At 42.4% G+C, this 16463-nt stretch overlaps 1 protein-coding gene across 2 annotated transcripts in view; it reads right to left on the reverse strand.

The window, feature by feature from the left end:
• Positions 1-11900, reverse strand: part of erfl3 (Ets2 repressor factor like 3) — a 61383-nt gene extending 49483 nt beyond the window's left edge. Inside the window, exon 1 of one of the 2 annotated variants that reach the window (XM_041044183.1) lies at positions 11263-11900. In XM_041044183.1, coding sequence (XP_040900117.1) covers positions 11263-11284 — 22 coding nt within the window. In that variant the 5' untranslated portion in view covers positions 11285-11900. Of the gene's footprint in view, positions 1-2526; positions 2532-11262 lie in introns of those variants that run through there. The other variant, XM_041044184.1, reaches the window with a different exon arrangement.
• Positions 11901-16463: the final 4563 nt, after the last annotated feature.

A 16463-nucleotide genomic window follows, 5' to 3' on the forward strand; every position in this document is an offset into this window, starting at 1 on the left:
GAGGCGCTAGCTCACTGTTTGTGTGTGTCTGTGATGTGTATGGGTGGGATTGTGGGTACGTGCATGAACATACAATAGTGATACCTCTCAGTTACATTTCACACACAAAGACACAAGCACACACATTACAGAGACAGCATTCACACAGACTATTGTCCTGAACGCTGATTCAAAAGAGCTCAAATCATCCATCCAAGGTGTAAGGTAGCACGGGGGTTCCCCATGAAATGATAGGTACGCTGGCTTACAGTTACATCTCTACAATGACAGTGCAATGAGATTTAGGTGATGTCTGCTTGCGTTTTATATACACACCAGGGTGACTGGGTGCATGAACACAATTAGAGATTAAACAATTGGTCAATTAATTGATTAGTCAATCAACAGAAAATTAATCCGCAGCTATTTTTTATAATTGATTAACCAGTAAGGTTCCAGCCTCTCAAATGGCAGGACTTGCCACTTGCCTTTAGCGTGTATAATAGTAAATTGATGTCTTTAGGTTTTAGATTTTTGAACAATGTCCCTGCAGTTTTCCTGTCCTTTTATGGTACTACTTCTGACAGACCATTAGATAAATCATAATCTGGTTACCACATACCATGTAAACAACATACCATGTATACAACTGTGTGTGTAAAAGATTTAAAGGATTATACTTGGGTTGGCACTGTAGGGCAGACACTTAAAGAATCAGAGAAGAGAAATTTTGCCAATTCTCAGTCTAAAACAAGTGCCACCAGGAGGCATACTGGAAACACAAGCATGAGGCTTCATTCAGCATTGTGAGTACACATTCTTGCTACTCTGATTGTAATTTTTGAGTCCAACCATACACTAGCAATTGCAGGTTAGATGTATAAGCGTGGAAACATTGTGTGACTTATTGGCCAACCCTAAATTATACAGAGAAACAAGGTTACACATTCACAATGCGGACATCAATGAGTCACACACGCGCATACACCCCCCCCCCCCACACACACACACACACCTCTGTACTATGCCTCCTCTCACAACTAACCTAAGGGAGAGAGTGTACCTTTGCACAGAACCCGGCTAATACTTGGGCCAGACGAACACAATAACCCTACTAACACAACACCCACTCACACACAGTGAGGATACTAGCTGGGGGCCATGCTGTGTACAAGAGTGTGTGTGATGTTATATGCACTTGTGTGAGAGACTACAAAGTCCCTAGTGTATATTAATGTGTGCATGGGCAAAAGTAATTCATTAGAATTATAGTTACAGCCCCTCTAATTTGTTTTCTGCACTCTTTCTGTTGCCTGTAGTCAAGAACATAATATTATGATTGACATCTCTTGGCAGGCGAAAGCTGCTGCATTTATGACTTGTTTCCAAGGTAACATGTATACAAAGTATTGTTATTTACCACAGACGCACATCCTGGCAGTTAAAACCAAACACGCCAGGTTAATGAAAATATGCTGATAAAATCTGTTTGACTACATCCACAATTCATCACGACTCAGTTTCTTGCTCAAGATTTATGTTTCCATCTCTTTAAATAGAGTATTTTAGTTGCCATAGAACGCTATTATTGATGTGATGAGCCCTGTACCTGTTAAAAGTGCAACACACTCATCTAAATTTGATTCTAATTAGTAACCTGAGTTTGGGTTTAAGAGCCCTCCTGTCCTTCTCATAATAGACTATTATAAGGTCCAATAACCAAGCACATTTTGTGCATTTTCTCTTCCTCCACCATGCTTTCTGATTCTCCCTATTTAGCTCGTCACCTTTCCCTCCTTCTCTCATGCTATTGTAAATCCCTCTGCTGCTTTTGATCCATTCTTCCTTACTTTTCTTTTCCCTCTCACCCTGTGACTGGGCAGGGGATCTAGCTCACTGTTCTCTTCATCAAAGGCTTTAATCCCCTAAAACAGCAATCACTGTGTGTGTGTATGTACAGTAGGCCTATATGTGTGTGTGCGCCCACCCGCATGCAACTGCTTGGTTGTTACGTAATTTCACTGGGCCACATCTGATGCTAAAAATGGACATGGATAAAGCTATTGTGACCGAGGGCAGGGCTACTGTACAGAAGCACTGGCGCACACACATCTCAAATGCACATACAGACAGCGGGGGCTGGGCAAGCTGCTTAACCCCGATGTCATGAACCAGGGGTGCAAATTTAAGCCTTTTCCTTAACTGATCACCAGCCATGTTCGTGTTAAACAATAGACAATCGTTAAAGGCTTCTGAGAGTCAAAATGCTAATTTTTCCTCTGCAAGAACTTTAAACATGGACTTAATAAATTGTATATTTAACTCAATAAATTCCTATATGACAATGAATGTTGGTTTTAATTTAAGAGTATGAGTATTTCTGTGTGGACTGGGTGAGAATCATAAGCACAGTCTGTTCAGTCTGCACACTGCACTCCACATTACTGAGGTTTTTGTGGAACAGTTTTGTAAGGGACAGTGGTGCAAAGTAGGACTAATATAAAAGGAAGCAACAACAGTAAACTGTTTAGATAGAGAGGTGCAGACTACAGGTGTTTACCCAAAACATTGTCTTTGACTACATAAAACACTAAAACATGAATAATTTACTCAAACCTCAGCAAATGACCGATGCTAGAATTATCTCAAAACTACTAGAAGATGTGTTTTGGTCAGGGCACAAAAAGAGTGTGTAGTGGTACATCATATGAGACTGGCTGGCACACTCACTTATGGACAAACAAGAAATATGTGATGTTTCCAAGTGTGTGTGTGTGTGTGTGTGTGTGTGTGTGTGTGTGTGTGTGTGTGTGTGTGTGTGTGTGTGTGTGTGTGTGTGTGTGTGTGTGTGTGTGCATGTGCAGGAGGAGGATATGCTATATGATGTGCAGCACTGATGGCCGGCTTTGTCATTAAAGTTTAAACACTCTGCTTTCCTATAAATACCTTTCCAATGATCCAATGCATTATTCAGCTTCTCTCAGGCCAGCACACACACAGATACACAAGCAGAGAAACAGAGAGACACACCTGGAGAGCCAAGAAAAAGCCAGTTTCCTGGAGGAAGGAAGCCTTATGAACATTTAAGAGGACGATGGCCAATGGGCAAAAATAGTCAGATGTTTGTCCTGCAAGTGAGTGCAATCCACTGCCCCTTATTCTACCCATGAACACGCATCTTGGAAGAAGCAAAAGGCTGTGTGTGCTTGTGTATGTATGGACATATGTTCAAGTGCAGTGCATCAGTTATACATGCACTGAGGGCAACCAGCACTTGATACTAGCGTGTGGTCTAGTCTGACTTTCAGCTCATATTCAGTTTTCAGGGCTACTCGGGCAAAACAACATCAGCCACTACTTATTGCTGATACATTTTGACAGTGATTGACAGGTTTCTATACTATTTTAGCCATGTTAGCAGACAACCATGCTGTATCTGGTCTTGAAGTCATGTTGGCTGGTAAATCAGGGTGTCCAGTGAAAGAGAGACAGGGTAGGGTGACATGAATCAGGAGAGAGGAGGGGAGAGAAGAGGAAAGAAGAGGAGGAGGCTAATGGAAGTGGAGCTGCCACTGGGGTATTAGTCCATGGATTGGTGACACAGAAATGATAGTGAGAGGGAGGAGAGGATGGTGGGATGGGAGGGTCAATCGATGCTTAAAAAGGTTTCAATCCCCTACAGGGACATGTGAGTGTGTGTGTGCACAAACACACAACAGCCTATTCCAAATGAAAACACTCTCTCTCCTACACAAAAACACGTATATTTCATGGGATGGCTTCATCTAGCTTAGAATTCAGAAGTAGCAATCAGCAAGTGGCCTGTGACTCAAACAAGAGGTAGATTAGCAATCACTAGGTCTAATTAGGCAGAGACACACAGGGTTTGTGTTCCTAAATCTCAAGTATAAAAGACTGTGCTTACGTGTGGGGTTGTCCAGAAGGAAAAAATTAGATCAAGCAGTCACAGATGATAAAAACAGAGGATGTCCTTTTCCCACTTATCTCTTTCCCTCACACACAACTGCAGCTTGCAACTGCTAGCCCTTCCAGACAGGGTGACAATTATGTGCCTAGTCATTAAGGTGGTGTGAACTAAAAGCCAAACTGAAGAAATTTACCACACTAGAATCCATCTTTTAATGCAAGTTTTACAGAGTTTGGGACAGTTTGTTCCCACAAAAACACACTTTCTACCTCTGACATGGCATTCCCACCTAAAGCCCTGCCTTTCAAATACACATAACTTTCTCACTCACATGCATGGGCTGTGATGAGTTGGCTCAAAGTTCAAAATGTACTCTGACGTACAAAAGAGAACAGGTCTGGACATGGAGGGAGAGAGAGAAAGGAGGTAAAGACTGCGAGGGAGACAGCAAAGTGAAAGGCAGAGGAAGAGGAAAGACTGGTTGAAAAGAAAACTGCAAACGTGATCTTGCATTCCTTACATGGGGCGGAGGGAACGAGAGAGAGGGAGAGAGAAAGAGGGAGGTGAGGAAAAAGAGGGAGGAATGGGGGAAGGGAGAGAGGGGTGAAGGGGAGGAGGGTGACAAGAGAGAAAGTTTAACTTGGCGCCAGACAGCATTTCAATACCCGACAGCCAACCACACAGATACACACACAAAATATCGGCACTATGCAAGTGGCACAGAAGTCCTTTTGGTGACTTCCCATCGTCCGAAATTAGATTAGATATTTGCCCTCCACCCCAGCTCCCTGGGTCCAGCACAGAGGCAGATTCCCAGATAAAAATAGCCAGAGGAACTATTCAAACACTGCTGCCTTTCTGCAGGGAGTGTCTGCTGACTGCACTGGACTTAAGGGGTTAGAGAGGGGTTAGGAGCTCCACTCACCACCTCCCTGAATCAAAGGGCCTGGGACAGCAGGACAGCCCAATCCCTATCACACTTACACACTTAAAAGACACACAATGAAGTTCAAATGAGTTTGTATAAAAAACTCTTTTTTTTTGTAATCAAATCAAATCTGACATATTTGCAAGTTTAGTCTGCCTTTGAAGTTTCTATGCAAAACACACTGAAAACTTCATTGTCTTCCAAACACAAGAGCTACAGACGACACTTAAGTCAAAAGAAAAAGCATGTGTTTTAATTGCCAAATTGCCAATTGCTACATGATTAATAATGGATTATTATACACAGTTAACTCTGCAGGCCAAGGGAAGACTATCACTTGCATACACTGACTGCCTGATGCACAAGACTTTCAGAATGTACAAAGGCCATATGAAAGATTTGAGTTTTTTTTTCTTTAAATAGTTCATTTCAGTTTACAGTACATAGAAGATCAGGTCCTGTTGCTCACATCCTGAGGTTAATCTAAGAAGATTAAGAGTATGCATTACAACGCTACTTAGGCCAAGCCCTGCCAATGGCAAAAACAGCCACCAATGAGTGCAGTGACATCAGTAGGTGATTACGAGAAACTGCTGTGTGCGTCTGTGTGTGTGTGTATGTATGCACAACAGGTCAGGTGATGTGGTCTGGGGTGATGCAGTGGCCCACTGTTAGGGAAATAGGTGAAGGAAGAGTTAGCTTCAAGACTGACTTCCTGAGAGACTAGGTGCAGTCACTTCTTGACAGTGTATTGACAGCTTACATGCTGATTATATTCCAGCCAGCAGAGAGGCGACACTCCGGACTCTAATCTAAAGGACCAGGTCATTGTGTTGTGAGGAACCTCTCATCTGGATGGATCAGAGGAATAAGGTTACCTGATCTTCATGTGTGTGTGTGTGTGTGTGTGTGTGTGTGCAGGCGTGCATGTCATCAGACTCGGATCACTTTCAGTGGCGCCCTCGTCACCAAGAAGCTTTTATACATACACCCACAAGCACAGGCGTACACACTTTGTTCACAAGTAATACCTTTACACAGCTGCCCACCCAGAAAACCCTGTACACACTTGATATTCTTTTACAATAACATGCCATTCTGCGCCTCACTCTGAGTCACTTCTACAACAATGTGGCTCTGTAAACTCCCCATATTACATTACAATACACATGCATGCGCAAACACAAACAGCTGCTGAACAGAGCAGGTCAATCCATGCACACCAACACACCCCACTGCATTCTCAACATGAATTCTGATACCCATTTGAAAAGAGACCCTTGCTGTGTGTGCATGATTAAGTTTGTGAGCATTTTGAGGCCACTAGTTTTAATTAAGCATGTTACTTCTCATCTCTTAAAATAACAGGCATTATTTGGATTACATTATTCAACACATTTTATTCATATTGTCCTTAAGAGGTATTAAAATGTCTGTATGAATGCATGCATGCCTTTGCAAGTCAGTGACTGAGTGTGTTCAGGAAAGGCTTGCAGAGATAGTAACTGTTGTGTTTTCCCCTCATGTGTAATGCAACACAGCCGGCAACTATTAACCTTCTAAGCAGGAATGTGGGAGGTCCAAGAATTCCAATAAAAAGGCAGCAGTGTGTGTGAGTGTGTGTTCTGTGTATGTGTACTCACAAATATGTTCCTCAAAAGTGTTACAGTTATCCATCAACAGCGTGTCCAGACACGCAGACCTACCCCATTACCATCACTGACCAATAGCCAATAAAGTCGATATGCGGTCATGGAGCAACTACAACCAATGGGATTGCGGTAAAATGAGGCTCAACTCACATCACAGACATACACACATGGCCCGAGGACACATTTAGTTCTGCTGCTGTGTTATCAGCATAAAAAGTGAATTTTAAATGGAGCTCTTTAGTGCCGAACCTCACAGCCATGCATCTGATCAAACAAGTCTGAGAGGCCAATAATCTATAGGACTCGATGGTCAGATGCGAGGTTAATGTGTGGGTCTTTGGGAGGTGGTGCGGGGGTGAATGGACCAAGAGCAGCTCAGGACAGCAGTCAGAAGCACCCAGACCGTCAAGGGTAACGCTGCCTTGTTGGCTGTGGTCTCCCTGGTCAAGGGCGGCACAGAACTAATGGTGGGGAGGTCTATTAGTGTCGACTGGCTGAGCACATTGTTCCCTTTGGTCACATTCCTGGCTAAATACAGATATTTCCACAACTGAAGGCCTCCACTACCAGAAGTCATTTGTCAACTTCGCGTCACAGTTGATATCAAAACTTTTATGAAGAGCTATAGTGACAAGGAAAACTGAGCCACGCTGCCACAGCATTGGGAATGCTCTTTCTGTCAGTTATAAGATCAATCTTTATCGTGTAAATATTACATTAAAATAACTTTGCTAATATATATTCTGATTTGGCTGAATAGCTGTAGCAGTATTCCTAACTGCTGATATGTTTACACCAGCAATCAAAGTCAATTCTTGGCACCTAACAGAACTTGCCTGCTTTTTCAGATGGAAGATAACCAGTTTCGTTATGGAACATCATCTGTTTCAGGCTTTAAGCATGTTGGCTAAGCCTGATCACAGCAGGACACTGTCCCATAAACCAAGCTGTAAAACTGTATTGGGATAATGGGAGGTAGTGGTTTTGCTGTGGTCAGCACTGTGAGGGAGTTTTCACAGATAAGGCTAATCGCTGTGCTTATCATCACAGTGGTTGTGTGTTGAGATTGAAAAGCATATGCTTGCAATCGCACACATAAACCCACACAGGGAAAAGGTGAAATGTTCCCTTTCAATTCCTTGCTCACAAGCTACCCTTTTGTCTCCTGCCCTGCCACATCATAAGGCAGGATTGTGTGTGTATGTGTGACTGACTGTGTGTGTGTGTGCCTCTAGAATACATGGTAAAACAGCTCCATAGCATGTCAATCACTCTGGGGAAGCAGCAAGCAGCACAAAGAAAGAAAAAACAACCATCATTAAACTACGTAGTTGAGTGACTGATGAAAAATAGACTGGGATGCCCACATTTACCTCGCTTTTTCTTTCACACACACACAGACGCACACACAGAAGTGCAGTCTCTTCACTTGTCAAAAGCACCACCAAACTATGAGCTACTCCGCACCATTATGAGTACAATGAGAGGTCCCTGGCCCCACAAGTCCACACACAATCAGCCCCAGGGCCTGCCCCACTCCCACCATTGTCCCACACTCCACACACACACACATACAATGGCCACTCCAGAGCCAGGGGTCCCACTATGCAATTCCATCACACAAAGACACACACCAGTCCTTATCCCGTCAGAGAGAAAAAGAAGAATGACAGAGGAGGTGGAAGAAAAATTGTAACCCTTGGAGAAGGATGGAGGAAAACAGGTGAAACACAAAAGCCAGAGTACAGAGTGTGTGTGGCGGGGGAGAGACATACAGTAGTGCAGTTATTAATGTGTGTCTATGTCCTTATCACCAGAGCTTAATCAATCATTAGCACAGCCTCTGAGGTACAGACAAAGGTGGACAAATGACTGTAAATGCAGAGGAGATACTACACACCATCAACTCCCTGTCTGCTGACTAAGGCAACCTGTAGAATACTTTGCCTCCAACCAGCCCCCCAGACCCGTCAAACCCTAACAAAGACCAGGTAAACAGCAGTGATCGTATATAAACAGAAATTAAATCGGATACTTTCCAACATCACAAAACCAGCACCGATCTGCCAGCAACAACAGATGCAGCTATAGTCCCGTCCTTTCCTGCTTCATCACATCAGTTTTCTATCTCAGCAGAAATCCTATCATCTATTCAGGCTAATGAAGTGACCATGGAAAACAGGAGCGCAAAGGAAGCGTCCGGTGATGGAGAGAAAGGAGGTAAGCTCCACAGAGGCAGCAGCTTACCATATGGGACATAATCCTACATCACCAAACATCCTGGGAAGGGATGATTACATTTTTTATCCTACACATATCCAACGAAAGTGTGTTCACGTTAAATGTTGGGATCTACGTAGGTTAAGGGTTAAAACTTGTGTTCTGATTGAAAACGCAGCAACAGCAGGAGATCACACAGGCCAGAACAGCACCACGGATTAACCAGTTCAATAATTCAACTATTTAAAGGTGCTGTTATAAGATCAGATCTGTTGTTAGATAATGCCTCTGAGATAGAGAGGCTATGTTTACCAGTGACTACTGAAAGGATTAATCAATTAGGGAATAAACACAGAATTAATAAAACTTTAATTTTGGTAACTGACAAATAACTCAGAGACGGAGCTGAGACGATTTTTGCTTTTCCAAATTTTAAATAATCAGAAGTGAAATGATTAGTTATTTTGATAATTAATTAGATTTTCATGGAAAAAATGCCAAATAATTTCTGGTCCCAACTCTGAGGATTTGCTGCATTTCCTCATATCATTATAAACTAAATATTTGGACTTGACGATTAATTGATTAATCAAGGAAGTAATCAACAATTATTTGTTGCAACACTAGTTATTATAAAATATGAACTTTGAGTTTTGAGACTTGGATTAAGCAGGCTGTGTCAAGACAACTTTGAGCTTAACACTTAACACAAAATCTATTATGAAAATAGCAGCTAGAGGCTGCCCTACCATCAACACAGTTAAATGTTAAATAAGACTGGCCTGATGACAGCACACACTTTACACCAAACACACACAAGAGAACCACAGTAAAGTAGGACCAGTTAACGTTCTTTACCTTTACTGAACAGATAACAAACACAACCAGCCTGCTACGCAAACACAAACACACGAAGTGCATACATCAAACCCATAACCTAAACACAATCAATTTTTAGTGCCTTCCCAGAAGGCCGTAAGCTATCTGCTGCCACACAAACACTGAGTTCAGTGTAATAAAAGGGCTACTTGTGGTGGGATGTGGTGTGATGTCATGGCAGCCTCCTCAGGGCTGCTGCAGGGAGTGGGTGTGTGTGTGCAGGAATGTGGAGGGCTGAGGGGCTGAAGCAGGGTGCAGCGGGAGTCAGGAGGGGACAGGGTGGGGGAAGGGAGGGGAACATCCCAAGTGGAAAAGTTTGTCCCGCACAGTTTGTCAGTCACACACATGGGGCCTTATGCCAAATGCTTACCAGTAACTACTTAGAAAGTCATCATATTGTTGCAGCAGGAAAGACAACTTATTAAATATGTATATTTTGTTTTACACACAAGGCCAGACAATAAATTATTGTTATACACTCTCAGATGTTATCCACTAGGTCTCTTGTCCATTCAATGACTGCTAGTGACATTTCTTTTCATTATTAAGCTGTCTTTTTTTTAAATAATCAATTAATCGTTTGGTCTAAGAAACATCTATCCATAAATAAATAAATAAATGATTCTCTGTGCTAAAAGTGCCATCTTCAAATAACCCCCCCACCCCAGGAGAACCGTCTGCAATGAACAGTTTGCAATGATAGGTGGCAAAGAAAATCAGAGGATGGCTTCTGCAAATACATTAATTAATAAATAAATTAAAATTCATTATTTTTGCTTGAAATATGACTGAAACGATTAATCCTTTATCAATAACGACTTATTGTCTTAGTCCTATTCTGTTCAGTTATGTCAATCTGGATGGATTTGGATTTAAGAAAGGGTTATGTCAGGCAGACATTTCATTACGGACACTCAGAAATAATAAACTGCATAGCTGGCACAAATAGTAGTACTTCCACTTCCTCCTTTCGAAAAAAAAATAGCCGAGGCTTTAACAGAGAAGAGCAAGAACAAACTTATGCAAGCATTTCAGGAATTAGACAAACACACGCAGACCTCAGCTGACTACTGGAAACCCCCCGGCTCTCACTTCAACATGCTGACAGGCCAAGTACCTGACAAACGTATAGTCAACCACTGGGTTAATATCAGATTGCTCCGTGTATACCTGGCTAGACCCAATCGCCTCGACTCCACCACCGCCAGGAGGAGAAGAGTCTTCAAGTGACTTATCAACACGTCCACATCTCTCTTTCTCACTCAGTCAGTACAAAAAAAACACACATACAGTGCTTCTAGGATCTTCAGTCAGTTCTCTGAAAGGTGTTGGATGGTGAAATTAGGTTGTCAGGGTGACACAGAGGATGTCGCTGTAACAACTGTACAGTAGTTTAACCACTTCCTCTTGAACCGGAGTACAGTACTAAACCTGCACCAGATTTTAGTATCTTATCTAGCTAAACAATGGACTATCGCACTAATCATGAGAACAGCTAAATTCAACTGATTTTCATCTTCTTTTTTTACGGACTGGAGACGGGTGCTGATAATTATCTGGCTTTGTTAATTAATCAGCAGTGCAGTTACTGTTAGCTTTGCCGACAGCAACCACGGCAAGTAAACAAGAAAGACAATAGTTGATAAAAATTCATAGCACGATTCACGCAAACTTACCACTATCTCCAGGTGTTTTCATTCTTTCTGCTTCAGCTACGTAGCAAAACAGCAAGTGTCTAAAGTTCACTAAACTGGATGAATTCCACAAAGTTGCTTGTGGAAAGAAAAGTCCGTCTCTCGGCCTCTTCCTTCGCCTCTGGTTCCCAATCTGGAAAACTAGGTGAAGACACACGGCAAACTTTTGTAGCTAGTGCTTCAGCGGCTCTTCTCTTGTCGAGCCGCCGCGCTCTCTCGGTCCGTTTCACCCCAGGCTCTCCGCCAACCGACCAAACCGAGCGAATGGCTTTCCTTCCACCGAGCTGAGCGGTCAAGACCTCGCTGTTTGGTCCTCGCCTCTCGTCCCGTAACTTGTAGCGTTGAAATCTGCTCAAGTTGCGGCGGAAAAACGGCCAACCGTCCCGACTCGAGCCAGCCGAAAAGCCTTTCTCTCTCTTCTAACAAGTTCTTTCGCTAACTGTCCGGTAGCTGTTTACTCCGTCTCAACCGCATCTTCTCCGCTGTTTGACATCTCTCCACCGTAAAGCTTCGTTACTTCTTTGACAGAAATTAACGTCGGAGAGGAACCTCTCTTTCTTTACAGACTTTTTTTAGTCCTCCGCTCACTCTCACACCACTCAATGCTACTCTCTCCTCCCCCCGTGCCTCTCTCCGTCCTCAGGGTGTCGTGTTTCGCTCGCTCTCTTCTGAGCGGGGCCCGCCCACACTGACTGGAGAGAAGCACGGGAGGGTGAGGGTGAGGGGGGTGGCTAACGTGGCGAGTCACGCCCACTCACCACGAGCCGGGGCCTGAGCTGGCTTCACTGCAGCACGCGGCGTTGCCCTGGAGACCGCCACAGCGCGCTGCCGTGGTGACATCACATCCGAGCCCTACGATTCGAGAGGGGCGCGAGAGTGGCTCGACTCACGGTGAACAGTTTACGTCAATCAGGGGTTACGGCTCTAATTAGGCCCTTTCATGTCAGGATAATTACACTTATTAAACTGGAAAATTGAATATGAAAGCGTCAGTTAGTGATTAACACTGAAAACAGGAAATTCAAACTCAGTATTACTGCTTATCTTATCAAGTCAGGTATAACACATTGTGCCACATTCCTTTGTAGAGATGGAAAACGTACTCATAAGAATACTAGTAAAAGTAAAATTTTTTCAAGTCTACAGTCCTCACAGTAGTTAGGACCACATAAGATGAGATCCCTTCCTAATGTACTTTCAGTGTATTCCAAAGTTGATCTGAGGTTAATATGAAGCTTCGAAATACATTTTTGAACAGAACGAGGTCCCCTATCTTTTAAACCTGATCCTCATTAGTAAGGGATCCTGTAAAGGTCATTACAGGATGAAAAAGAGGAATGACTGCAGTCGGCAAAACCTGTTTCAGTGCTCATATGGGCACCTGTTTTGGTTATTGCTATTTCACTTCACTGGACTGTCACTGTGCTGAACAATGTGATATATGTGCAGCGTTTGACACGAGAAGGCTGTCTTTACGTTTGTCTGCTGAAGAAGAAAAGTTTCTCTGTGATCAGATGTGCTAAACCTGAGTTTAACACATCTATGTGCAAGTATGATTTTTTTTAACATCATAGCTAGTTTGGATGCCAGTCATGGTTAAAAATGAAACTTACACAAGTGTGCTGTGAAAACTTGAAACCTTCAGTGCACATAGTACACTCTGAAAGGACCTGTTGGTGAAGTAGCAGACATCTTGCGTCAAACAGTTAAACTTGAAATAAAACAAATTTCACAGATTTCAATTAAGAAAAAGGAGTAGATGTGCTTTTAAGAATCATTAGTTATCGAAAACTATACAAGACAAACTGTTATTCAAAGCAGGGTCTTTGAATATTAAATTGGGGTTTTTCAAACCCCAGATTTCCAGGGAAAAACAAAGGGATGTGACCTCTGTGACCTCAATGGTAACTACAACCCTGACTGTTGACTATGACAGTATTTATATCAAGTTGTCATATGTTACAAAAACATAAGCCTTTCCTATATAATTAATCTTCCCTCTGCTTTTTGCATGTTTCTTATTTTATTCCTCTTTTGCTCTTGTTGGTTTAAGGGCATTGTATTGAAAAAAGTCTTACAGTATAAATTCTCTGAAGCTTCTTTTCTTACCCCAGCTGCTTTTCTGAAAATCATTTTGTAATGAATTATACCATAACTACTTTTATAAATCCATCTGAAAGCATTACCTGTGATTGTAATTGGATAACAGTTACAATTCTTCCCAAAGTAGAACTACGGTAGATTTAAAAGTATGTTTAACAACAATGCCATATAGTTCACTGCTGTTTGTGATTTTGGCAGCCACAGTAGAAACCATTTTTACCCTTATTTGAATTTCTTCTGAAATACGTGGGCTTCAGATCAAAGAAATGTTGACCAAGAAGTACTTCACATAAAAACAAGAAAAAAAAACTTGTGGTTAATTTGAATATGAACCTGCATCCTGCCACTCTCATTTAACGCTAACTCCCTTTTCCTCTTTTTTAAGGTGAAGCCAACCAACCATATCTGGCCTTTAACTCACAAACACTCACACATGGACAGTGACCCAGAGTGGGCATTAACATATGCATGTCCATGTGCATATAAAGTACCCGAGCTCAGAAACATCCGGTCATGTTAAAGGTAACTCTTTCACTTGATCAGATGTTCAGCATGGCTTGTTCTGGTGTCATGCCCAGACGTGTTTCCTGTCACCTCGAACACGTTGACCTTCTGCTTCCTCATGTACCACTGATATGAAGCTGTCATGTGTTATCAATGTGCATGTGAGTGGGTGAGGCTTCATACATGGGAGGTGAAGTGCATCTCCTCCTTTTTCCTCCATGTACACTAGCACCTGCTGTAAGGGATGGAGGCTTTATGTGTGTTTCTGTGCATTTTTGACCACCGTGTTGTTACATCAGCGATACACACCGCTGCCCTGCCTTGTCAACAGGATAAGACAGAGGTAGTAAAACAAAGTAAACAAAGTCCCCTGACAGCAGCTACGTCCCCGTGGTGTGATTTACAAACAGGATTTCTCCTCCCTTCACTGGCCATTCTTTGACAGGCTCAGGAAACCCACTCTGCTCTGCCTGATAAGAAACTGGACCATAAGAAGAAGAAAAAAAGACCTCTTAAATTGGATGCTGAACCCTCACACTGAGGAAGCTGCTATCCTGTCCTGTCTTCTTCTTCAGAGCAGGAAAACCACTGGAGAGACCTGCATGTTTTTTAGTTGTTTTTTTTTCTCACACGGATGCTGACAATAGGGCAATCAGCTGAGAACAAGACTATTGCACTATTCCCGTTTCTGTTTGTTGCTGTCTGTGATGTGTTGTCATCTGTTTTGGCATACATCCACCTCATGTCTATCATTTCCTCATTTTCCGATGTCTGTATTTCTGGTTGTGGTGAAGAGCTCTTCAGTGTCCCCCGGGCTCTTCACAGACAGGGAGAGATGAGAGAGAAGAAATCAAAGAGAGGACAAGAGGAAACGCTCCAGAGGGAGAGGATGAGTAAAAAAACAAACAAACCTGACAGTCAAATAAGAGTGATTTAGTGATTAACTGCAGGGTGGACAAATGGCTTCTCCTCTTTGATATTTCTGTGTATTTAAGTGCGTGTGTACCCGTTTGTGACTAGTGTGAGCGTACTCTATTGTAACTCAAGCACAGGAGATGACATTTACAGACAAATCTACAGCACAGTACATTCTGAACACTGATAAACACAGTGCTTCACTCAACACCCTCCCTCTCGCCCACCCATGTCCTCCTCCTCCTCATCCCGCGCTCTTGTTTTTTTATCCACCTCTCCAGTTTTCTCTCCCCCATTCCCTCTTTACTTTGCTCCTACTCTGTCTGTTACACTCCTGTCATCTTTTACCACTCATATATCCATACGTCCGTCCACCCTCCCCTCACTCTCGCACCTCTTCTGTTCCTCCTCCCGCTCCATCCTCTGCCACCTCTCCATGCCTGCATCTCTTTCCCTCCCTCCCTCACACTCATCACTCACTTTCTCTCCTCAGGTCATTACTTCAGTTACAAGCTAAAGGCTGACGGAGTCACGAATCGAATCAATCAAAAGAATCAATAGTATCTATTTTTATAGGTGATATTTAACTTTATTAGGCTACAAGTTAATTTCCACTGACAGTCAAAAGTTTTTACATACCCCGTATTTTTTGATTTTGTGTTGCATCTGATTCCAAATACCCTACAAATGAAAATGAGTAAAGAAACTTTTGTGATTCTAAATTTATTTGGACATTTTCGAGATCTTGTCATCTTGTTTATAGTTAGACACATGCAGTAGGCAAAATACAGTATATTTGTCTCACCTTTCTGTTTTAAGTTGTTGTTATATTGCATTCTTTAACAGATGGTGACCTTTGTAGTGCACTCGTCTTTAATAAAGTTAGAATTAAGAGTCTTGTCAGGGTGTGAGAGCTCGCCAATTAACACATCGCTAAAGAATTTTGTTTTCGGTAAGAAAAAATAAAAATAAATATTTAGCAATTATCATGACAGAAGAATGTTGTTGCATGTAATATATCTCTCTCTCCACATCTTGTGTCATCTTTCTACTGTGAATTTGTTAATAAAGACATAAAATGCCCCTGAATATAAAAAAGTTGAGAAAAAAGTTAGATTGCCTAATCAGTATGATCAGCACTTCCAGTCTGACTTTTGCAATGTTCCAACATTTAAACTATAAGCTTTTCACTGTGAGCACACAGTCAGATACAGGATCTCTGCACTGCTAACATTTGTGTTTCAGGGGAGCGACGTAAATCCCCACATCTGCAACAAATGTACACATATTATTATTTATTTAAACTGTCACACGCCTTTGGCCATTACTTTGCAAGTGAGCTTGATGATGTGCTTGACAAATGAAGGGTATCACAGAAAAGCCTTGTCCTATTGGTTCCACATCATCCGTAACTCCCTCTATCTCCCATCCCGCCCTTTTTCATCCACTCCATGCTTTATGTGACTCTGTCCGTTCCTAATCAGAGTGACAGACAGACGCTCCAGAGAGAAAGACGGAGAGAATGAAAGGGAGAGCGGAGATTTTGTCACTGGAGTATTTGTGTGTATGTGAATGCTCACAGTTGGGTGGGTGTGGGTGTGAACATCCCCGGATATCTTCCCTATAGATTCAAACCACTACAACCCCCCATCCTCTCCTTA

This window comes from Toxotes jaculatrix, chromosome 8 (genome assembly GCF_017976425.1).
Source record: "Toxotes jaculatrix isolate fToxJac2 chromosome 8, fToxJac2.pri, whole genome shotgun sequence".
Lineage (NCBI taxonomy): Eukaryota > Metazoa > Chordata > Actinopteri > Toxotidae > Toxotes > Toxotes jaculatrix.